A 25,280-nucleotide genomic window follows, 5' to 3' on the forward strand; every position below is an offset into this window, starting at 1 on the left:
AGATCAGTTAAACTGACATTTTTTCTCTTGTGCCCTCAAATTTCTAAGCCCATTTTTATCTTAGAAGACTAAGTCTTCTTATATACCAACCAGGTAAAGTGCTCTAAGCCTTTTGCATTTCAGCAAATTTTAAACAATGGCTGTTTTGCAAAGTGTGTGTCTTTCCTACCCACTTTGTTTACCGTAACTCACAACCAATCATGATATTCTTCCAAATTCCAGAAATATGTCAGTTGTTCTAGAGTCAAACAAAATAATGGCAATGAATAAGTACTGTAATATCAATGTGCTCAGTTAATACTATACTACTTTGCATTAGGATTGCTTGGTTCTGGACTAAATGCAAGAAATAACTGACTTTCCACTAGCAAAATGACCTCACCAATTTCATTTTAGAGTATGCATGTGTAAGTCTGTTAAGACTGTGGAAGGAGGAAGAAAGGATCTGGTCTAGTTCATCTTTCATCCTTTGCATCTGGCACAGAGAATATAAATGCTTATATATGCTTAATGTATTATTCATGGATTGAAAAAATTCAATGAATAGATGAGTAATGGCACAGCAAGTAATCAGGCAAAAACCAACAGTATACGATTTTTAAGTAAATGCTTGTCAATTAAAGGATTTTTACTTTTCCAGAATACAGAATTAGATTCCAACAAAACACTTTTAATAAAATAAGGCACAATATTTGATAAGGCAAAATTCACAGAGGGTTAATGTTAGATTACATTCTTTTGTGTGTCCTGGGTAAAGGGAAAGGAGGTATAGAATTGAATTAGCTTCAATATTCTGATTAGAGCATTTACCATTACAGGTAATATATAAATCTGATGCAATAAACTGTAACTTGTTTTGAAAATAAAATGTAATTAGAGTCACATTGCTTAGTTACACTGTTACTACTGTTTTAAACATCTATATACCTATAGATATATTAATTCACAAGATTTCAAATACAGAAAATTAAGAACTCAGATAAGATGTAATTTAACTAAAGTAAAAGTACATTTATTTTCAATATCCTTTGTTGATACTTAAACCTCAAACTTTATAAGAAGTTAAAATACTGGTTATATAAAATATTTCTCCCATTATATTTTTGTTTCTCAGGAATACCAAGTGGGCTCAGAAATGCAACAGATACCAATTACAGACACAAAAGTCTTTCCATGACTGTTGTAAAGTGACTGTTGAGGTTAAAACTCCTTTTCAATAACATATCAATGCCAATCATTTAAGTTAGTGAAAGAATTCTCTTAAAACACTAGTTGCAGACAGAACTAATCAATTTAGTAATGTTTCTGTTGAACCACCAATAGTGATGTCAATCTTATCCCCGGTTTCTTCCTGTAACTGGAATTGAAAATACAATAGTTTTACCCAATTTATTCACAGCCAAAGGAAGAAAGTAATTTCTGGTAAATGAGGATAGTCTCTCCAACCATGGCTTTCTGGTATAATGGTATATAACCTTCATTATACTAACAAATTTAATATTAAGTAGATTGAATACTGTCTCTTACAATAAACTGAGACCGATAAACAAGTTCTAGTTAAAAGTCTAGTAGCACCCAAATCAATATTACCCTGTGAATGTTTGATAATGTGTCATGTTTGTTGTTAGTGAACTGTTATTTTCTACATCAATTCTTAGCAAATATGAACCAAGAAGAGACAGAAAAAGAACACGGATATCTACATATAAAAATATTAAAACATACTCCCCCTTTAACCTGGTATTATAAAGAAAGCACAAAATACACTAATAATATCTTTATATGATGCTATTAATATGCACTGGCTAGGAACTGGTAGCAGATGTATTTTCTTTATAAAGTAATATAAAAAGAGAATATACCTTTTCACTGATTTTATTTCAGGGACCCTAATCCTTCTGTGATAGTATGCCTGATTAGGATTCCATCTCCAGAAACCCTAAACTCATAGGCATTAGGCCTGGTTTTAGGGGAAGAAGCCCTTCAGGATCAAAAGCCCTTCACTCAAAAGCAAGCGGTCACAAGACTGTCGCATACAACTTAATGGCATAGTTCCCCAAACTTTGGCTCTAGAAAGGGAGATTTAAGGCACACACTTTCTGAGCACAACTGAAGGCACTGCTACCTTTAAAAAGATCATGACTATAATAAGATACAAAATTGGATGCTATTAAATTCATCAGATTAATGTTACACAGACTATAGTGCTTAATACAGGAACAGTGAAGGTCAAAGACCTTTCTAAACAGTGGAAATAAGAACTATGGATTCCAGGCCATGTTGCCTAAAACCTACACAGCTGTCTTTACTGTTGTTAAATACTCAACACAACTTCAAAAATATTTTGGACTAAATGGGGAGAAATATTTATACTGACATAATAAAATCTCTACTTTGGATGAGAAGACCATTTCTTCTCATTCAGGTAAAAATTAGGTACTTCTAAATAAATGAAGCTTTACTAATTTTACATACTACATATATACACTATGATAAGTTCTACCTACAAAGGGTCTTATTTAGAATAACTTTTTATATAAATAGCTACTGCTAAGATGCTTTGTAAGATCAAACTTTATTTGCACTAATTATTTGCCTAGTATTTTTTCTCTTTTATATAGTGAAAAGGTAAACATTAACCACGTGTTTACCACAAATTCCAGGTTAATGAGGTATTACTTTCTCCCTTTGCAAAGACCAAGGTTAGCTGTAAGAAAATCCTATTATTTGCTGGCCCTGCATTATGGCAGAATGTAGACAATCTCCCACTAGCAGAAGCTAAAGAAATTTTGTGATAAAGGCTTTCAGATGGTAGTTAGTGGGCCACTTAATTTCAAAACAATTTAATCTTATTTTAAAAAGCTTTCTTGGCTCAAGGATCTCCCTGAGTGACTTCTCTTTCTCTGTCCTTTGTTGTTTCTAAAGATTTCTTTCTCTTAACACTCCAGCAATCAGCCTTTTTCTTGTCTTCTGTTTAAAACTGGTATTTACAATGTATGCTAGACTTGGTCTGCAGGGTTTCCCCACACTATGGACTGCTTTCAACTCTACATTTAACACAAACATTTCTCAAATTGGAGGTACAGTTTATAATGCAAGTCTTTACTTTTAAATTTGTTAACTTAAAGTTCCAAATACCAAGAATTTTAGAGTAAGAGACTCTTCTTAAATCAGCAAGCATTCAGAAGTAAAATACGAATAGTAACCCTCAGATCTACCTTTACTACACAAATATAGGGAATGCTGAGAACCCTGACTGGCTTGTCCTTTGGTCAGCCAATCCCTGGCACCATGGAAACAAAACACTCTATTACCTAATCTTCCTATTTCCTAAAAATCCTAGGACTATTTCACCACCTCAGTTTGGTGACACTTGAGAGAACTGGATTCTAGGAATAAAGATGACTAAGAATGTTCATTTCAATTCCAAACCTGCAATGAAGAATTCCATTCCAAACACATTAATATTCATCCTACCCTCTTCCTTCCTCCGCTGTGAATGCTTTGGTTAAGTAGCTTTATCCACATTAAGTTTTGGTCACTAAAATTGCCCAAGTGGAGCAATAACAAAAACTTACACAAAAACAGGTGACTCAGCACCTAGAGACACTATCAATTTAAATATGCAGTTAGCTATGTGACTCTGAAACTGTCTCTCACTCCTGGTTAATTTTTATAGCCATCAGTTACCAAAACAAGGAAGACAGAGAAAAGAAACGGAAAAGCTTAGAAATTATTAGCAGCTCTTATAAAAGATTAAGTCAAGATTTTTTAAAAAAAAGAGATAAAACTGACAGCTAAAATGTAGATTTCAATAAAAGTAACCAAAGACAGCTGTATATTAATCAGAGATTTTCAAATATACATACAAATGTAACATTTTGCTGTAAGACATTTTGCTATATACAATGTATACATCTATATTGTGCAAGGAAGACTAGACACTGTTTCTGGTCGGACTGAGTTAAGTCTGTAAAAAATCAATCAGAATATCTTTTTTCCTGGAAGCTGGCAAGGTTAAGTACCGTATCTACATTAGAAAATAATCCAAGCTGTTTCTTAAATCAAACTGGTAATGAATTAGGAAGTAAACCTAAAGCATTTCAGCCAGAAAAAATTTGTTCCTATCAACTTTAGTCTTTTACTATGCATACATTATTTACTTTCTATGAAAACATTTTCGGAATCTTACCTAAATCACTTACTTACAGAACACTTTCGCCTTGCCACTTAGGCACTGCCTAAGTCATCTCTATCTTTCAGTTTTGTATTAACAGTATGTCGTTTACATGCATGTTAAGCCGCTTCAGCCCTATCCGACTTCTTGCGACCTTGTGGACCATAGCCCACCAGGCTCCTCTGTCCATGGGATTCTCCAGGCAAGAATACTGAAGTGGGTTACCATGCCTTCCTCCAGGAATGGAACTTGCGTCTCTTATGTCTCCTGCACTGGGAGGCGGGTTCTTTACCTCTAGCACCACCTGGGAAGCCCAGTTGTGTGGCTCAAATGGAAAAGTAAACAAAGACTTTTTATTACTTCCATTTTATGATATAATCACCTATGTACTACTTTGCTAGGCAGTAGAAATATACTACATTACTTCTATAAACATAGATAATTTCTGGATCAAAAGGAAAAAGGAATCTTATTACAACAGAGTAAAGGGATTCACTCCATAGCAGCGTTTCACAACTGCAGTCATGAAACTTTCATGATGTTTCATGAATTAACATAAAATAAACAAACAAACTATCCTACGGTATATTCTCTTCTAAAATAAAAAAAATACATATATATGACAAAAACCTAACATATGTACATATCATTATTATACAACAACCTGCTTTGAAGAAAAGGTGTGCCCAGTCATGAATGCCAGAAGTCAGAAGGGAGATCATCTGATGTTCCAATGTGTTTCAGGACTGTGTCTTACTCTACAGGTAATATTGTCCAACAAACCATTATGTTATTACAAGTAAGTCATCTAATGATTGCTACTGTGCGCTGTGTGTTTTATATTACAATGTCAACCTATAGTTGTACTATTAGTTTTTACTGCATATTAGGTTAATAAAAATTTGGTCATTTCTACTGGCAATATGTGAAATCATTTCTCTGCTATATTTTAAGGCTGTATTAATACATTTAAAGTATTTTATCAATATATTATTTTCAAAAAGTACTCCATGGTTAAACTTGTTTTAAAAACTGTTCTACTGTGTAAAAACAATGACTGCTGTGCCTAATTTTGTTTCACTTGTTGTCATGTTTCTCTACTACTACTACTAAGTCGCTTCAGTCGTGTCCGACTCTGTGCGACCCCACAGGCAGCAGCCCACCAGGCTCCCCCGTCCCTGGGATTCTCCAGGCAAGAACACTGGAGTGGGCTGCCATTTCCTTCTCCAGTTTTCCTTTAAAATTGGAGGAAGTTACAGTTCAGTACACACAGGCAAAGTCGTATCTGACTCTGTGACCCCATGGACTGTAGCCCACCAGGCTCCTCTGTCCATGGAATTCTCTAGGCAAGAATACTGGAGTAGGTTGCCATTGCCTTCTCCAGGGAATCTTCCCGATCCGGGGATCAAACCCAGGATCTCCTGTGTTGCAAGCAGATTCTTTACTACCTGAGCCACCAAGAAAGCCCCTTCACACACAGGCAAAGGAGCCACAGAGGACCCCTAAAACCTGTAAAGTCATCCTCCTGTTCCTTTAATGCAAGATATAAAGACGTTTCCTATCTAACATATCTTTCCTGTTGAAAGAAATCTGATAGATTTTTCCGTCAAAACCTATTATTCTTTCTTAAGTTCAAGCTGGTTGGCTCCCCATTAAGTATAAAAGTGATTTGTTTAGACAAAAATGAAGTTAAGGTGGCTATGAGCTCAGATGTCAGATATACATTTGTTTACCTAGCTCTGTTAAAGCATATTTTAAACCATTCTGCATAGTATGTCAGGTTATAGGCTGCTCTGGTATCATTTCTTGAATAAATTTCTAAATTCTTGTTATGATTAAGGCACTATTACAGTCACTGCTGGATTATACAAGGATAACAACAACCACAATGAAGAGTTTTTAAACCCCACATAAGAGTTATATCCGTTCCTTTGCCAGTTAGGTCCTATGTAACCATCTGTGAGCTTATCTGAAAAACGGTAATCTAGACATATGGGCAAAACAAGAAAGGAGGGTTAATCCTGTTATGGTATAGGTTCAACCTAAACTCAAGGACAACATTACAGTTGCGATAATTTCTATCTTCATGTCAACTGTCACAAGCCAAAGCACTGGTGGTTCATTATAGTACTGCTCTGCAGAATGATTCTGTGTGATCCATTCTGCTGTGCGATTCATGCAAAGCTTGAAAACTGCAAACAATCAGCTAAATTTGAAACTGCCATTCACAGTGAATTATATTCCAAGAATCCAAACATGGAACTGGGCTTCTTCCTGCTGAATGGCAAGAAACACAAAATCTCAACCGTGTCATGGACATTTAAGATCCAGTTTTAACCTCAAAGTCCATTCTCTTTTCTAACCACCTCTGCTCAGTCTTTTAGTGTTTCACACCACCCTGCACCCTTTTCAACCAAGAAGAACTTTCTGCATTCTGTGTGCAGCCACACTAGCTTCATCTTCTGAGTCGGATTCACTCTGGGATGTGGAGCTGTGAGAGGCAGAACTGCAAGGGGAAGAGCATTCTGGCGAACACAGGTAGTGCATCAGAGGGAGGCGGTATTTCCCACAGAAGTCCACAAATTTAATTTGTCTGACGCAGCAATCAAAGTAGACTCCTGGAGAGAAGGAAGAATAAGTACAAAGTAATCATTACAAAGCAAAGCAAAGAGCCACGGTTGCTTTTTAATCCTATATTCATCACTCTGAAAAAATATCTTACAATCTTCTTCTTTGAGAATCTTAAGCAGAGGTAGTGGATGCTTCCATAGTTGTTTACAGAAATACTGGAAAGTCTTAGAGATATCAAGCTGACTGCAAAGAAAAGGTCAGGAGATTTACTTTAAAGAGAGCTGGCATTAAAAGGACACTGTTGACTCAGCTTCTTGCTTCTGGTGACTTGGTAGACAGTGGCTGATGGAGATTATAGGATACCTAAAGTGCCCTTTAAGCCACTCCGTGGTACTACCATACAGTCAAGGAACTTAAAAAAAGGAAACACACACACACACACCTAAAGTGCCCTTTAAGCCACTCCATGGTACTACCATACAGTCAAGGAACTTAAAAAAGGAAACACACACACACATACACACATAAAACTCCTTTGATAATGATCTTAAAGAATTAATTATTATACCCAAAATTTGCAGAAAGGAGATGACTTTTGGTACCCCTGTCCTTATGTAATGAGAAGGAAAAATTAAAAGTTAACCAAATGCCATCGTATCTCCACCGGGTCTAACTGTACAGCTTCAAAGTTGTTTCACTACCGATCTCACCTGACTTTCATGCTATTATATACTGCGACACAGACTGAAACTAGTAATTAGCTTTTCTGATGCCTAATTTAGTGCTCCTGATCTGTGGCCCTTCAGCTACATAAAAACACAGCTAGTAATGACAGGAAACCAGAGGCTGCTGTGTCACGGGCTTCCAGCTGCTCCTCCTCCTGCACGCCTCTAACTACGAAGGCTGTCACAGGAGCTGCAGTGTTAATTGGAACACCTAGAACTCTGGGTCCCATTGCCTCTCTGGAGAAGAATCTCAACCTTTACACTCTACTTAAGATTCCTCTGGCACCAATTACTCTGTGTATATAACATATGGGACCAAAATAAAAAGATGTGGCCCAAGCAAAGAACAACTTTTCTCCTATTTATTTTTCTTCTGTTATTTCTCCACTGACTTTCTGATTTTGTGATCCTGTAGTAAGTCAGTATAACTGATAGTTTAAAAAGGGAAATTCATAGTATGTTACTTCAAACAATGTAGGAAAGTGGACCAACTCAGTAAACTGATCAATCAATATTAACAATAAGTCCCCATAATGTGCTAGCTTCTAAAACAGAAGTAATAAAGCATTTATAAAATTAAGCATTATAGAGTTGCTGTTGCTTAGTCACTAAGTCGTGTTTGACTCTGCGACCCCACGGACTGTAGCCCGCCAGGTTCCTCTGTCCATGGGATTTCCCAGGCAAGAACACTGGAGTGGGTTGCCATTTCCTTCTCCAGGGGATCTTTTCCACCAAGGGACTAACCCTGCATCTCCTGCATCTTCAAGCACTGGCAGGAGGATTCTTAACCACTGAACCACCAGGGAGCCCATTATAAAACAGTATAATACTATCTGCCATTTGTAAGATTAGACTATACAAAGACAAATTATCTCACTAAATAAAAAATTACTTTTGTTTATATAGTTCAACAACTAAGGAATCTGAGGGGGAAAATGTCAACGGTTCACTTCAGATTATTATCTCAAATTTTAAGCTAATAATGTAAAAAGTATTTTTGTTCCTAAGATAAATAACATAGCAGTATACTAAAGAACTCATTAAGAAGCCATTTAAGAGAGACAGGAGAATTCTTATAGAGGTCCATTTCTAGAAAAGAAAGAAAGTGAAGCTGCTCAGTTGTGTCTGACTCTTTGCAAACCCATGGACTGTAGTCTACCAGGCTCCTCAGTCCATGGAATTTTCCAGGCAAGAGTACTGGAGTGGATTGCCATTTCCTTCTCCAGGGGATCTTCCCGACCCAGGGATTGAACCCAGGCCTCCTGTATTGCAGGCATATGCTTTACTATCTGAGCCACCAGGGAAAGATAGATTCAAAGAGATTAGATACAGACTATTAAGCCTGAGGGCCTGGTGTGAGTGTTGTCTCTTGCCACTGTTAAAGTCAACTTGGAAAGGAGAACCAGAGAAAACCAAAAGCACTTCTAACTTGGCACAGCAATCTCTACTTCTAAGAATAAGTACCCAGAAACGGCCCAGAGCAGTGTCATTTTTCTTTTTTTAAACTATCAGTATCCTTTTGACTTTTAATATTCTTTGAGAAACTTAAGTCACCTTCTCTCTTTTTAACCTTGTAAGTTTTCAAGGTATAATAGGACCTTGAAAGCCAGGGAAAACCTCAGCTCTGATCATATTTATGCAGCATTTTCCTGGCACCCACATTTATCCTATAATAATAAAAACCTTCCTGTACCCCTATTAAGTTGGATTTTTTTTAAAAAACAAGTCTTTTATGAGGGAGACAAAATAAACTGACCTGCTATCATTTACCAATTTCACTCCATACACCCTGGCGCTTCAGGCCCTTCATAACCTGGCCTCAATGTACCTTTTACTCTTCTCTCATTACTCCTTTAACTGTATATTTCAGTCAAATTGTTACTCATCTGACATTTTTTTGCTTTGTTCCCAATTTTACTCTCTCCAGCTGAAAAGTTTTCTATTCTCAATCAAACCATATCAAAATTCAACTCATGTTTCAAGAACTGTCTCATCTTTTCCACATCTAATAAAGGTACTTTCTCCCTTCTATGATTTCCAATAGTATTTTGGATTCCTACTTTACTCTGAGTTACATTACATTATTCAATTCTCTCCAAATGCCCTAAACTCAAGAAATTTTGAATCATGAATTTAAAAGAATATAGAATTCCAAGATAAATTCTGAAATTGGGACTTGTTCATCCTATTCTCATACATTTTGAATTATATTTTACAAAGGTACCTGATACTCAGAATGCTAAGTCTAAAAAACTGTCCTTCAAATAAACATGAAAGGTAGCTAAACATTTTAGAGACTCTTCTAAAGCATTTAGAACTATTTATGCTTTGTTTCCTCTCTTATTAACAATTTAGCTTATCCTATGATAGTTCCATGACAGGATAAGACTTTTTTGCCTTGTTTTTGAATTTGAAAGTACCATGAAAAGAAGAAATAAGAAAAGAAAGAAGAGGTGGGGAGGAAGGAAGGAACACAGACAGGGTGAAATGTCTCACCATCTGGTAAAAGGGTGAAAAGATCAAGCAAACAAACTACCTTTTTCTGAAAGAAGACAGCTAATTATAACAACATTTAGATCATTAATTTAAAAAGTAACTAAATGAATGGGTAACAGGACACAATTAACTTACCTCCACACTTTGGGTTTGGACAATTGCTGGCTAAACTCAAGTATCTAAGAAGATTCCCAGGAAGATCATAGGGAGTGTAGGAAATATTTCGAATTTTAATGGTCCGTGCAGCTAACTCCAGGAGAGTTGGAGGATCATAGGTTAAATCTCTAACAAAACGAACAACCAGTGGGTTCCCTCGCAAACTCAGTTCTTCCAAATGAATAAGGTTGAGGATCTCTCGAGGCAGGTATGTCAGCAAGTTATTGTGAAGACTAAGGGAACGAAGTGAATGCAACCTAGAATGAAGGCAGTACAAAAATCAACAGCCATAAAGCAAGGTAACTACTCAGAAAGTTAAGTGAAGAACTCAATTTCCCCATAAGAATGAGCCATTAAGATTAGTATCAATTCAACTAAAATTAAAAGATGCTGAAACTAAATTAGAACCCAAATTTGTGTATGTCATGGAATCTTAAAGAGCTCCAAATACTTAGAAAGCATTCTGTGTTAGCTGATATAAATACTAGATGTGAAGGCTTTTTTTTTTTTGGCATGCTTTATTATTCAGATACCTAAAAAAGCAAAGATTTCAAATGCAACAGGAATCAAGCTCCTTCACATTATCTCACTGGGTGTGAATGCTACATAGCAAATATGAGTCAACAAAATTCCATAAAACCTTGGGGAACCTATGCCAAAGTAATACCCTATTTTTGATTACAGATAAGAGGCTCAACAACTATGGAAAACAGCATGGAAGTTCCTCAAAATATTAAAAACAGACCTGTAATATGATCCAGCAATCCCACTCCTGAACATATATTCAGACAAAACTATAATTCAAAAAGATACATGTACCGCTATTTTCACAGAAGCGCTATTTGCAACAGCCAATATGTGGAAACAATCTAAATGTCCATCGACAGATGAATGGATAAAGACGTACACACATGCACGCACACACACACACACACACACACACACACAATGGAATACTACTCAGCAATAAAAAGAATGACATAATGCCATTTGCAGTTACATGCATGGACCTAGATTATCATACTAAGTGAAGGAAGTCAGGAAGAGAAAGACAAATACCATATGATATCACTTACACGTGGAATCTAAAATATAACGCAAATGAACATATCTATGAATCAGAAACAGACTCACAGACTAGAAAACACACTTCTGACTGCCAAGGGGAAGTGGAGTAGGGGAAGGAAGATTGGGAGTTTAGGCTTAGAAGATACAAACTGTTACATACAAGATCAACAATACCATCCTACTGTATAGCACAAGGAACTACATTCAATATCCTTTGATATACCCTAACAGAATATGAAAAAGAAGACATATATATGTATAACTGAATCACTCTGCTGTATAGCAGAACTTAACACAACACTAAATCAACTATACTTCAATAAAATTTTCTTAAATAATACATTTTAAAAGAGAAAAGAGGCTCAGTAATTCTGAGGAATATGTCAGAACATTTAAAAGTAAAATTAAAAATAAGCAACCCAATTCACAGCATACCTCAGAGCTTTCTGTATCATTTACTTTGATAACACTTAATTCTTTTCCACATACAAACCATGTGGGTGAATGCCGGACAGTAATCCCTAAGCACGGATGTGTGTGTACACATAAACTCCTGAAAATACTCACTGTGAAAGCTGAGGAGGCACACTCTGGATTTTGTTGTCACATAATACCAAGTAATTTAGAGAAGGCAGATTTCCTAATTCTGGTGGTATTTCTTTGATGAAGTTTCCTCCCAGATATAAACACTCTAAACTGCAAAAATAAATTAAAAAAAGTTGGACAAGTACCTCATTGTCTTTATTAAAATGAACACATATCATTTATCCATTCAGCAAATGTTTTATTCAGGATTTGTTTATGCAGTCTTTGAAGGAAGAATGCAATCTTCAGGGAGCTCATATTATAGGTAAACAGACAAGACACACCAATGTGAGATAGTATTATAATTAAATGCAAAATAAGGCATCAAATAAGCATAACGGGATTAAAATACCAAAATGAGCAGACCAATCCATAAATGATACAAGGGTTTAACAAGTAGAGAAATAATAAAAGGACATTAGTTCTGATTAGAAAGGCTCCCGAAAATGTTGTGACTTCAGCTGGATTATGAATTTAGTCCATTTAGGATAGCAGGAAAGGGGAACTTCAGGTTGGAAAGAGGGTTTTTACGGGATAATGAGTATACCTTTTGACACATAATAGAATTCATGTTGAGGAACCCAGAGTACAGCTGAAGAAAGGTCAGATTATAGAAGCCCTGTATTCTATGCTGGTGGGTTTAGATTCGATACATTATCATTTCACTGAAGAATGGAAAAACACACTTAAGTTTATATTTCTTCTTTGCTATTATAGCAACTGTAAACTTCAGAGGCTAACTAAACAAATTATGCAAAACTGAACCACTATTATGAAATTAAAGTTCCAGTTAATCATCTAATAATGCTAACAGTATTTTAGACACAGCAAATATTGCACCTTGTGGTGATGACCGGTAGACAGGCTCTCTCCAAAACTTTCTGGAGCAAGGAGAGCAGAGGTGGCAAAATCAGTTCTTACTATATACCTAAAATGTATACATACAGAGCTTTTCCATTACTATATTATTTTGTCTTCCTGCTATATCTGCTAACTCAGTAGACACTATCAGTCTTTTAAGACAACTTTAAATGCAGGGAAAAGTAAATCTACTCAACTGTTACCCAAATTTCCAAGTTAAGAATTAACTGGGACACTTTTAAAGCTTTAAAAGCCAGACCCCATTCAGATCCACTAAATCAGAGTTCCATGGGAAGGACCTGAGCAGTGGCAGATTTTAGGGTATAAGCTATAATGTTAAAAGAAAAAACCAAATTACCCTGCAGAGTTACAGTGAATTACAATCTAAATTAGCATTTAAGAGCACTCATTACCCTATAGCTCTGCCAATACTTACTATCATCACTTGCTTTATCCCTTTTTCCTATTTAATATTTTTTTTACTACTTAGCCGGTGTGAAAAATGATACCATTCTGTACTTGTAATCTTCTCTCATTATTAGTGAAGTTTAGCATCTTTTTGTGTTTGGAGCCATTTGTACATCTTTAGAAAACAGCCTATTCCTATCCTTTACCTGTTTTTCTCATGGGTTATATGGCTTTCTCTTATTAATCTGTTGGGAGTTTTGTTGTTGTTAAACATATGTTTTGCATAACCTTGTGCTTCTGTGGCCTAGAGCATTTGTTCACATTTTGTATGTGTAAAAAGAATGTGGAGCTATTAGGATTGAGCTTGTTAATTGTGCAATTCAAATTTTTTATAATCTCTCATGATTTCACCTTCTTATTCCAATGGTTAATTTTCTATTAGAACCATGGTCTTTCTACTTCCCTTTAGTGTGAGCATCTTACATGCGTGCTAAGCTGCTTCAGTCGTGTCTGACTTTCTGTGATCCTATTGGCTGCAGCCTGCCAGGCTCCTCTATCCATGGGATTCTCCAAGCAAGAATACTGGAGTGGTTTGCCATGCCGTCTTCCAGGGGATCTTCCCAACCCAAGGACTGAACTCGAGTCTCCTCTGCACTGCAGGCAGATTCTTTACCACTGAGCCACCGAAGAAACCTCCCTTCAGAGTTTTGTCAATTTTTGCTCTTTCTCCTCAAAATATGGAAGCTATACTGAAGATCCATTCAGGTTCATGACTATTATAACTTCTTGTTGCATCATTCCTTAATTCACATGAAGCATTTCTCACTCTTCCTTCTAATCCATTTCACCTTAAAATCTACTTCCTCTAATTATCAATACTGTCTACCAGTTTTATTTTTGTTAGTATTTATATCATTTAATTATAGCTCCTCCATTTACCAGTGTAAGAATTTGTGCCCATTACTTAACCGCATTATCTCCCAGTTTCCTCTTTAAAATGGAGTAACATTACTATATAATAGAATCAACAAATAGGAACTAGGCACTGACCATGTGCCAGGTACTGTTCTGTGTATATAGTGTAAATAAGACCAAGTTCTTGACCAAGAAGCAAATCAATAAATGTATACATATTATGCCAGATAGTTTTAAGTGCTATGAAGAAAAATGGAGGTAATCAGACAGTGATGGAAGTGATATTGTAGATGCTACTGTTATTGTTTATAGTCACTAAGTCGTGTCCGACTCTGAAATCCCAAGGACTGCAGCACACCAGGCTCCTCTGTCCAAGAGTTTGCTCAAACTCATGTCCTTTGAGTTGATGATGCTATCTAACCATTTCATCCTCTGTTGCCCCTTTCTCCTTCTGTCCTCAATCTTTCCAAGCATTAGAGTCTTTTCCAATGAGTCAGCTCTCAGCATCAGGTGGCCAAAGTATTGGAGCTTCAGCTTCAGTCCTTCCAATGAATAATTAAGGTTGAATTCCTTTAGGACTGACTGGTTGGATCTCCTTGAAGACCAAGGGACTCTCAAGAGTCTTCTCCAGCATCACAATTTGAAAGCATCAATTCTTTGGGACTCAGCCTTCTTTATGGTCCAACTCTCACATGCGTAAATGACTACTGGAAAAAATCATAGCTTTGACTATATGCACCTCTGTTGGCAAAGTGATGTCTTTGCTTTTAATATCTCTAGCTTTGTCATAGCTTTCCATCCAAGGAAGAAGAGTCTTTTTAATTTCATGATTGCAGTCACGATCTGCAGTGATTTGGGAACCCAAGAAAATAAAATCTGTCACTGCTTGCACTTTTTTCCCTTCTATTTGCTATGAAGTGATAGGACTCGGCACAATGATCCTATTTTCTTTTTCTTTAATGTTGAGTTTCAAGCCAGCTTTTTCACTTTCCTCTTTCATCCTCATCAAAAGGCCCTTCAGTTCCTCTTTACTTTCTGTCATTAGAATGGTTGCATATCTAAGGTTGCTGATATTTCTCTTGGCAATCCTGATTCCAGCTTGTACCCTGCATATTAGTTAAATAACAGGGTGACAATATACAGCCTTATTGCACTCCTTCCCAATTTTGAACCAGTCTGTTGTTCCATGTCCATTTCTTTCTTTTTTTTTTCCATGTCCATTTCTAACTATTGCTTCCTGACCTACGTAAAGGTTTCTCAGGAGATAGGTTAGGTGTCTGGTACTCCCATCTCCTTAAGAATTTTTCACAGTTTATTGTGATCCACACAGGCTTTAGCATAGTCAATGAAGCAGAAGTAGATGCTTTTGTGGAATTCCCTTGCTCTCTCCATGGTCCAACAACTGTTGGCAATTTTATCTCTGGTTCCTCTGCCAGGAAACCCAGTTTGTACATGTGAAAGTTCTCAATTCACATACTGCTGAAGCCTAGCTTGAAGGACAGTAAGCATAACCTTGTGTAATGAGCACAACTGTATGGTAGCCTGAATATTCTTTAGCATTGCCCTTCTTTGGGACTGGAATAAAAACCAACCTTTCCCAATCCTGTGGCCGATGCTAGGCCTTCCAAATTTGCTGACATATTGAGTGCAGCACTTTCATAGCATCATCAGCATCATCTTTTAGGATCTGAAATAGCTCAGCTGGAATACCATCACCTCCACTAGCTTTGTTGATAGTATGCTTCCTGAGGCCTGCTTGACTTCACGCTCTAGGATGTCTGGCTGTAGGTGAGTGACCACACCATCATGGTTATCCAGGTCATTAGGTCCTTTTTGGTTCTTCTGTGTATTTTTGCCACGTCTTCTTAATCTCTTCTGCTTCTGTTAGGTCCTTACCATTTCTGTCCCTTATCATGCCTATCCTTGCATGAAAAGTTTCCCTGATACCTCCTATTTTCTCAAAGAGATCTCTAGTCTTTCCCATTCTATTGATTTCCTCTATTTCTTTACAATGTTCATATAAGGAGGCGTTCTTATCTCTCCTTGCTATTCTCCAGAACTCTGCATTCAGTAGAGTACACTGGGTGGCCAAAAAAGGTTTATCTTAGGAGGTGACACCTGAATGGAGATCTGATTGAAATGACTGAGGGAGTACAAATCTCTGAGGTGGAAAAAAGCTTGGTGTGCTGTGAAAGAGCAACACAGCCAGTGTGGGTACATCAGGCTGACAGAGGGGGTTTAGTGGAGGTTGGGGAAGTCAGAAAGGTAGCCTGGGAAAGCCAGATCACAGAGGACCTTCAGGCCTTAGCAAGGATTTTGAATTTATCCTAGGCAGAAGGGGTGTGAACAAAGGCTAGTTGTGTAACTCGACTTACACTTTAGAAGGATCACTTCAGTTACTGTATGGAAAACAGCAGAAGTGGCAGAGAGAGGCAAGTGCAATGGGAGGGGTGAGAGCAGGAAGACCAGACTGGAACCTACAGCAGTCAAGTTCAGATGTAAAATGATAGAGAGGTGCTTGGTACATCTTTTTCTACCCTTTAACTTTAAACCTACTGAGGTATTTCTATTTTAGGTGAAACTCTTGTAAACAGTGCACAACTTGAATGTTGATATGTTTGCCCTGGTGTTTTCTATTACCATGGTGTATCTTAGTATCTTTTTCCCAACAGCCTGCTTTTGGCTGTGTCCATCAAGTTTCCTTTTGTCTCATTCCTCCTCTATTATTTTGAATTGTATGTACTACATCTATTTCGTTAGTAGTTACCCCTTCAATTTTCTTTGCCCTTCTTCTCACGCCCAAACATATATCCATGCTCCCTTCTCTGTCATCTTCGTATTATCATCTAGAATTAGTTCTACCTTGATTTGAAAATAAACTGAAATTTATTCCCAATCAATAATTACTCAGAATCATCAGTAAGTTTTATCAATTTCTCTGTTCACCACTGTTTTTGGCAGTTGCTGTTTCTTTTAAAGTTCATTTTTCTTGGAGTACATCCTTTAGAAATTCTTTCAGTATGGACTCACAGTTGTTCATCTTTAAGTCCTTTATCTCTGATGTTTTTATATTTTCCCTTCACACCTGAATAACAGCTTGGCTGGGCATAAAATTCTAGGTTGACAAATACTTTTCCTTAGCACGAGGAAGATACTGTTCTACTATCTTGTTACAGCCCATATTATTATTATTCTTTGAAGGCAATCTCTGCTTTACTTATTAGGAGTTTTCATGATCTTTTTTCTTTATCCTTACTGTTCTAAAGGGTTTTTTTATGATGTATCAAGATACCAGTTTAGAGTGCTCTCTTTCTTTAATGGTGGGAAATTCTCAACTACTATTACTTCTGGCACTGCCTTTCCTATATTCTCTCTATTCTCTTTCTGGAATTTCTAGCAAATAGCACTTTGAACTTCAGGATCTATTTTCCACCTCGGCTAACATTTCTTTCATACTTTCTACTTCTTTATCTTTTTGTGTGGCATTTCAGAGTATCTCAGTAATCTCTTTTTGCTTACTGATTCACGGCTCACCAGCTGACTTCAGTCTGCCAATCAGCCCACCGAGTTCCTAGTCAGATATTTTTATTTCTGGAAATTCCAGTTGGGGTTTTCATAGTTATCAGTTTTAAAACTTCTTCTTCTTTTTTTTGCACTGATGAAGTTCCCTCCTTTATCCTCTGAAGTTAGGAAATAAACCTAAAGTCCTTTACGGACTGCCTTATACTTATTTTCTCAGATAAAATTTCTTTTATTTGTTGATTTTCTTATCTGTATTTCATAATCTCAGCCTTCCTTGATGTATGGTGATTCAAAGAGCCAATCTGAATCCGAATCTCTGTCATTTAAAAAATATACTTATGATACCTCTTTTCTATTTCTTATTGGGTGAATCTTTTCAAGACTTCATTTCTCTCTTTAGATTTACAATGCTCAATAAAAGTAAACAGAAAACTTTAATCCCGATAGCCTATTTTATTTTTCTCTTTTAAGTATTACCTTGTGGCAAAAATCAATAGTTTAGTTCAGTCACTCAGTCGTGTCTGACTCTTTGCAACCCCATGAATCACAGCACGCCAGGCCTCCCTGTCCATCACCAACTCCCAGAGTTCACTCAGACTCATGGCCATCGAGTCAGTGATGCCATCCAGCCATCTCATCAATACAATACAATAATCAATAGTCTGGATACAAAACTGAATTCTCCTACATGTAAGTGCTTAAGCACTGGTGAAAGAGGTTCCTAGGCAAGCTTTTTTTTTTTAATCTTACAGATTATGGTATAAGTTATTTCTCAGTTACTTAGAAATTTTTATTTTTCAAACATGAGAGCTACAAGAATAGACTAGAATGGAATAGAGTAGAGTAGAAAAGAATATTTGGAATCCAAAACAGAAACTTCTCTGGGAAAAGAACACTTTTTAGTGAGACCACTAGGAAAAAAATTTTAGCATACTGGGAAGTCCTTTTATAAAGGATCTGATAGTAAAATAACAACTTGCAATTCAGTCTAGTGAGGAAGAAAAGAAAAGAAAGTGATGAAAGGGACAAGTGAATCAGACAGCAAATATAAATATGGTCCTTTCTATACATTTAAGTCAGGAACTAAGAGAAACTACCATCTGGTAGCCAGTTATTACTTAGTGTTTTCTCTCAGTGTTTTGGAGTTGGTGGGGAAGTACACAGAAAGGATGCCAAACTTTTAATAGTTAATGTGACTTTGGAAGAAAAAGATATGCTGTCCCAAAATATAACCACATCTATGATTTCAAAACCATATGAATCTCTGTGCAACTGATGGGTATCATTAATTAACGTATACAATCAGCATATTAAATTTACATTTTTAGGCTTATGTACCACTTTCAAACTCAAATAATTTCCAAAGTTCTTGGACTTAAAAGGTTTTCAATGATTTGTGGGAATTACATTTCTAAAACACACTCTACTATTTCCAAACATGCTTTTCGATAAGGATAAAGGCAACTACTGTAGAATTTAAAGCAAAACTGTAGTGTTTATGTTTAAAAGTTCTTGTGTTTGTCCGCATTGCAACTCTGTTACTCAGCCTTGAAACAATTCTATCCTTTTGGTGTTTGACAAATAATAAAAATCAGGAAAATCATTCACAAAATTTAGAGGACAATTCTTCCTTTCATTTTTGTTTAGGGTTAACAGGCCTACCTTAAATTTGTTTCCTGAATAGTATCTCACCTCTCCAATCCTTTGGGATACTGGGTGCCTTTCTTCTAGGAAGCCCAGTAACCCACTAGAAACATACACTAGGCTCCCCTCAGTGCCAAACAACTGAAACACAGGTGTAAGTAGGACATGTTTTGTTTTTCCACCCAAACAAAAATGATGTTAAATATAACAAAAATACACATGAGTCCTATATTATGGTTGGTAACAGGCAGCTGGAATTAAAGTAAGATAGATTGGTTCATAAAGATGCAGAACACAGAAAATAAGAAAAACACAGAAAGCTAAGAATCATACACTTGTGGATCGAGAAAGCTGTTTTCCTGAGGTAGCATGTCCATGCTAAATAATTTTCAAATATTCACCACAGGCTTTTGAAGTACATTATATGTTCAAAAGCAGCACAAAGGGAGGAATCATTTCTTGGTATTTGCCCCAGACTAAGGCATTGAAAGAAAGAAGTCAGAAGGAAGAATTGAGAGCCAGAGAAAAACTCAGTATGTGACTCTAAATGGGTAAAGAGTTTTGATTTAAATTTTACTGCATTCTATTTATCATCTGGTTGAGTCCTCTCTTTTGTAAGATATCAACCTATTGCATGCTAGCTTCAAAACATTCCAGGACATTAATATTTAGTTTTTATTTCTATCACAATTCTCATATTTTTAATTTCTAAAGCCACCCGGAAAAGGTCAGTTTTCATTCCAATCCCTAAGAAAGGAAATGCCAAAGAATGCTCAAACTACCACACAATTGCACTCATCTCACATGCTAGTAAAGTAATGCTCAAAATTCTCCAAGCCAGGCTTCAGCAATACATGAACTGTGAACTTCCAGATGTTCAAGCTGGTTTTAAAAAAAGCAGAGGAACCAGAGATCAAATTGCCATCATCCGCTGGATCATCAAAAAAGCAAGAATTCCAGAAAAACATCTATTTCTGCCTTATTGACTATGCCAAAGCCTTTTGATTGTGTGGATCACAATAAACTGTGGAAAATTCTGAAAGAGATGGCAATATCAGACCACCTGACCTGCCTTTTGAGAAATCTGTATGCAGGTCAGGAAGCAACAGTTAGAACTGGACATGGAACAACAGACTGGTTCCAAATAGGAAAAGGAGTGCGTCAAGGGTGTATGTTGTCACCCTGCTTATTTAACTTATATGCAGAGTACATCATGAGAAATGCTGGGCTGGAAGAAGCACAAGGTGGAATCAAGATTGCTGGGAGAAATATCAATAACCTTATATATGCAGATGACACCATCCTTACAGCAGAAAGAGAAGAACTAAAGAGCCTCTTGATGAAAATGAAAGAGGAGAGTGACAAAGTTGGCTTAAAGCTCAACATTCAGAAAACTAAGATCATGGCCTCCGGCCCCATCACTTCATGGCAAATAGATGGGGAAACAGTGACACACCTTCTTTTGGGGGGCTCCCAAATCACTGAAGATGGTGAGTGCAGCCATGAAATTAAAAGACACTTACTCTTTGGAAGGAAAGTTATGACCAACCTAGAGAGCAGATTAAAAAAGCAGAGACATTACTTTGCCAACAAAGGTCCGTTTACTCAAGACTATGGTTTTTCCAGTAGCCATGTATGGATGTGAGAGTTGAACTATAAAGAAAGCTGAGCGCCAAAGAATTGATGCTTTTGAACTGTGGTGCTGGAGAAGACTCTTGAGAGTCCCTTGGACTGCAAGGAGATCCAACCAGTCAATCCTAAAGGAAATCAGTCCTGAATATTCATTGAAGGACGGATGCTGAAGCTCCAATATTTTGGCCACCTGATGCGAAGAACTGACTCATTTGAAAAGACCCTGATGCTGTGAAAGATTGAAGGCAGAAGAAGAAGGGGATGACAGAGGATGAGATGGTTGGATGGCATCACCGACTCAATGGACATGAATTTGAGTAAACTCTGGGAGTTGGTGATGGACAGGGAGGCCTGGCATGCTGCAGTCCAGGGGTCACAAAGAGTCAGACATGACTGAGCAACTGAACTGACTGCCTGACTGTAAGCCACATCAGGCAAATAGTGAAACAGGTCATGGTCAAAACAAGAATTATACCTCCTTTTCCAACACTGTAAGAACAAAACCAAGTTTGTCCATATATTAGCTGATGTATACCTACTTGTTGAATAAGAACTTCATATTTTGATGGAAAGAATCTGCACAACCTCATGATTCACACTGAGCCTAATTTACTCCAGCAGAATGATTTTCACCTTGTGCTTATTTGTTATTCTTCAAAATCATCTTTCAGAAACCACTTATTAAAAATTTTATCACTAGGATCAACTGAGTACAGGAAACACACATCAAGATAACCTGCTAAATCTGGAGGGTCAAATCCATCAATTAAGCCAGGACTATTTACTTGTTATTCCTTCCTGGAAGGATGGAAGGTGGGGAAAAAGGGAACCTTTCCATGGATCATACACTCTGCACACAAAATACATCAAGGTTACCAATGAGGTCGAGGGAGCCCGTGTATATTCTAAGAGAAAATGGTGTTCTTGGGCAGGTACTTTAGTTAGGGTTTGAGTATGCCTCTCCTTTTTTGAAGCTTTAATGTATTATTTCAGTAGTAAGTAGTAAGCAGCCTATGAGGACTGAACCACATGAATCTCACTGTCACTATTTGGCCTCAAGCATATCACTGATACTAAATCTCATTTCTTCATCTGTAAAGAGAAGAGGGTGAATCAGGCCAACTGCCTAGGCTGTCTCTTCTTCTAAGAGTATATAGCATTTCTACATGACCCTTTCAGCCTATATTCAACTAGTGTCTATATTTGTGAGATTTGAATTGTGAAAATTAAAAACCATATTGAAGAGGACCTACCCCAAGGCCTGCTGCATTGTAAGTATTAAAACAAAATGGGACTTTTGCCTATCTTTTCCCCCATGTGATGGAAATAATATTTATCCTGAGTTTTCCTTAGTATGTTAAAAAAAAATTCAAATGAGAATGTTGTACTGCTGCTGCTAAGTCACTTCAGTTGTGTCCAACTACATAACATCAAAATTAGAAAGAACAAGGTTACATTTAAATTCCTCTCCAACTCTTCTATTTCTTACTACGTCTCCTAGCATTACCCTAGTATAAGTTACCATCATCTCTCATTTTACTAGCAAAGACTCCTTCCAACCAGCCCTCAAAGTCTCTTCTCGGCTCTACTTGCTCCCCACTCTATTCCTGCACAGCAGCAAGACAGCCGTGCTTTTATAAAACTCAGGCGTACTTCAAATAAAATCCAAGCTTTACCATGGCCTTCAAGTTATGACACGGCCTAGGATCTGGTCCAAATTTATATTTGCCACCTTTCTTGTTGCTTACTTTCTCACTATGCTCTAGTACAATGTCCTCCTTTCAAAATTTTGGCCTTCAGTCCCTCTTGCCTCAGGGTTTTCAAGTGCACCGTTCCTACAGCCTGGACTGATCCCATCCCATCCTCGTTAACTCCTAACTCTACCTTTAAAAGTTCACCTCAAACGTTACTTGCTCAAACCAAACTAAGTTACTTCATTTCAAAGCACTCCTACTTCTTCACAAAACTTATAACAATTGTAATTAGATAATGCAGTTAACAGCTGTTTAACCTCTCCTCTGTTACAATGCCCCAGGAGGGCAGGATCCCTTTCATCACTGCATCCCCAGCACCTAGGACAGTGCCAGACACAAGGTAGGTACCTCATAAAAATCTGCTGGTGAGTAAACAAAGGGACATCTTGTCCAAACGCCTTCCTTTGCAGATTAGGAAACCGTAGTCAGGATATGTTAAGTGACTTGCCTAAGCTTGGGACACCAAGAGTTCTTACTCTCACTTCAGTGTTTTTTTCACTGCACTGAACTCTGAGATCCCTTTGACTCTGAGCTCTAATATCTGGTTATCTCAGAAAACTCAGTAAAGGATGCAAAAGTAGTTTACAGATGGTAGTTACTTTTCTTTCACTTTGGACAAAACACTTGCTCTTGCTTTGTTTCTCACTTTTTGTAAGGGACTTTTGTTACTTCTCTGCTTCCTTTTTCCATTTAATTCAACATATATTTACTGAATAATCCAGTCAATGAGGCAGATCTGTAAACACGGAGTTACAATCAATAAGGTTAAGTGCAATGGCAGGGTGCACGAGGTACAAAAGAAGTACAGTTTAGACAATAACTAATTGTTGTCCAGGAAGCAGTAAAGGAAAGAAACAAAGAAATGGCCTTCAAAACAAGTTTTGAAGGATGTACAGGAGTTTGCCAAAGTGCAAGCAACATTCCAGACAAAGGGAACAGCAGTACAGAGGAACTGTACCCATTCAACACATATTTAGTCAGTGCCTACAAGGTAAAGCGCACAGATTAGTGAATTCCACAAATACTGGAATACCACAAAACCACAAATTGCTGGTATCGCTACAGAGAGAACGGATGGAGCAGGAAATGTAGTGAAAAGCAAGGATCAGCTCCGAGTACCTGATATGTCACGCTACAAAACACAAACATTGGTTTATAGGCATGGAAAACCACCCAAGACTTCGGAGTAAAGAAGTGACATCCGCGGATTTACATTTGCTCGAGTGTGTGCTCGGCTTGGATCACTCCCCCAGACTCCAAAAGACGACAGAAAAACTGTCTTTTATACAACAAACCAAACGCTGCTGTCACACCCATGACCTTATTAGATCTTCACTCCAGCTCCACGAGCTGGCAGGGCAGTCCTCGCAGTTAGAGTTCAAAAAGAGCCTGAACTAAGATGGGTACGTGACCCCCACGGCGCCAAGGCCAGGTGGGGGACTCCGGAGCTCCCGGACCCCGTCCCGGGCCTCCCTACTCTCAGGAAGGCACCCGCTCACCTCCTCAAGTTCTCGATCTCGGCCGGGATGCTCTGAAGCTGGTTGCCGCCGAGGCTGAGGGTCTGCAGCGCACGCAGCTCCAGCAGCGAGGTGGGCACCTCCTGGAAGCAGTTCCCGCTGAGGTTAAGCACCTGGAGGCTGCAGCAGAGCGGTGACTGGGCCAGGCCCTTGGGGAGGGCCCCCGGGCCGCCGAGCCGGTTGTTCTTGGCCAGCAGCGTGCGCAGGCCGCGCAGCGCCAGCAGCTCCGGCCCCAGAGCGGTCAACGCGTTGCCGCTCACGTCCAACAGCTGGAGGTGCGGGAAGCCGCTGCCCAGCGCCCGCGGCAGCGACACCAGACGGTTGTGCGGTAGCAGCAGCCGCAGCAGCGCCTCCCGCGCGCCGCGCCGCTCCTCGCCCCGCGCCTCCAGCTCCGACTCCAGCATCTCGAGAGACACGCTGAGGCGAGACAAGTTCAGTTCGGCCTCCCCGGCTGTGGCCACAGCCGCTCCAGCCTCCTCCATCCCGGCCGCCGCAGAGGGCCGCGCTCGACCCACAGGCCGGGAGCTCTGCGGCGCCCCGGAACCTGAACCGCGGGCTGCGTCGGAAGTGGCGCGGACGGGCGCTAACCCCGCGCGCCCTCGCCGAGTCACACGACGCGAGGCGGCTGGGTGCGCGCGCCGCTCGGGGGCCGGGCTCCGCCTCACGCGGCACTGGGCGCGCGGTGCGGTCGGGGCGCGCCGGGCAGGGGCGGAGACCGGGCGTCCTCGGCGCTACCCAGTTATCCTCGGAATCCGGCAGTGTGTGGGCCGCCACGCTTTATAGTCTTTGGCGTCGGCTGACCTGCCCCCGGGGTCGAGGACCGCCTCGGTAAACAGCCCGGGAACAGTTTAGTTGTTTCGTTTTGAGGGTTCGCGCGTCATGGTGCCCTGGCTTCTCGGTTCCTACCCAGTTTAGGAGTGGGGCGCCGGGTCTGCGGGATTCAGCGAACGCGCAGGAATGTGGTGATTCACCTCCGTGACTGCAAGGCCCAGGAATTTCAAGTCCCGGGATTAACCAAGACGACTTTGAAGGGCGGAGGCAGCTGCACTAGAAAATCAAAACTCTTTAGGGTCTTACCTGGGGTTCAGCTCTTAAATAGCCTTGTTTCCTCGTACAAGGGATTTAATTTCAGTTTCTCCACCCATAAAATACGGATAATCCTTGCCCTCCTTGCCCTACAGCATTTTTTAAAGGAATGTGTATCAAATAAGGGCCTTACGCCATTTTAGCTGAAGTACTGTGGTTTTTT

At 38.8% G+C, this 25,280-nt stretch overlaps 1 protein-coding gene across 1 annotated transcript; it reads right to left on the bottom strand.

Annotated features, from left to right (window-relative positions):
• Window positions 1–2,602: 2,602 nt before the first annotated feature.
• On the bottom strand, window positions 2,603–24,784 carry LRRC58 (leucine rich repeat containing 58). The gene is made up of 4 exons (XM_069555146.1): window positions 24,014–24,784; window positions 11,761–11,889; window positions 10,105–10,382; window positions 2,603–6,795 (listed from the first exon to the last, which is right to left on the bottom strand). Exons 1-4 carry the CDS (start codon window positions 24,511–24,513, stop codon window positions 6,587–6,589), a joined length of 1,116 nt encoding a protein of 371 aa, XP_069411247.1. The 5' UTR covers window positions 24,514–24,784; the 3' UTR covers window positions 2,603–6,586.
• Between the last annotated feature and the right edge of the window lie 496 nt (window positions 24,785–25,280).

Source organism: Ovis canadensis, chromosome 1 (assembly GCF_042477335.2).
Source record: "Ovis canadensis isolate MfBH-ARS-UI-01 breed Bighorn chromosome 1, ARS-UI_OviCan_v2, whole genome shotgun sequence".
Classification (NCBI taxonomy): domain Eukaryota; kingdom Metazoa; phylum Chordata; class Mammalia; order Artiodactyla; family Bovidae; genus Ovis; species Ovis canadensis.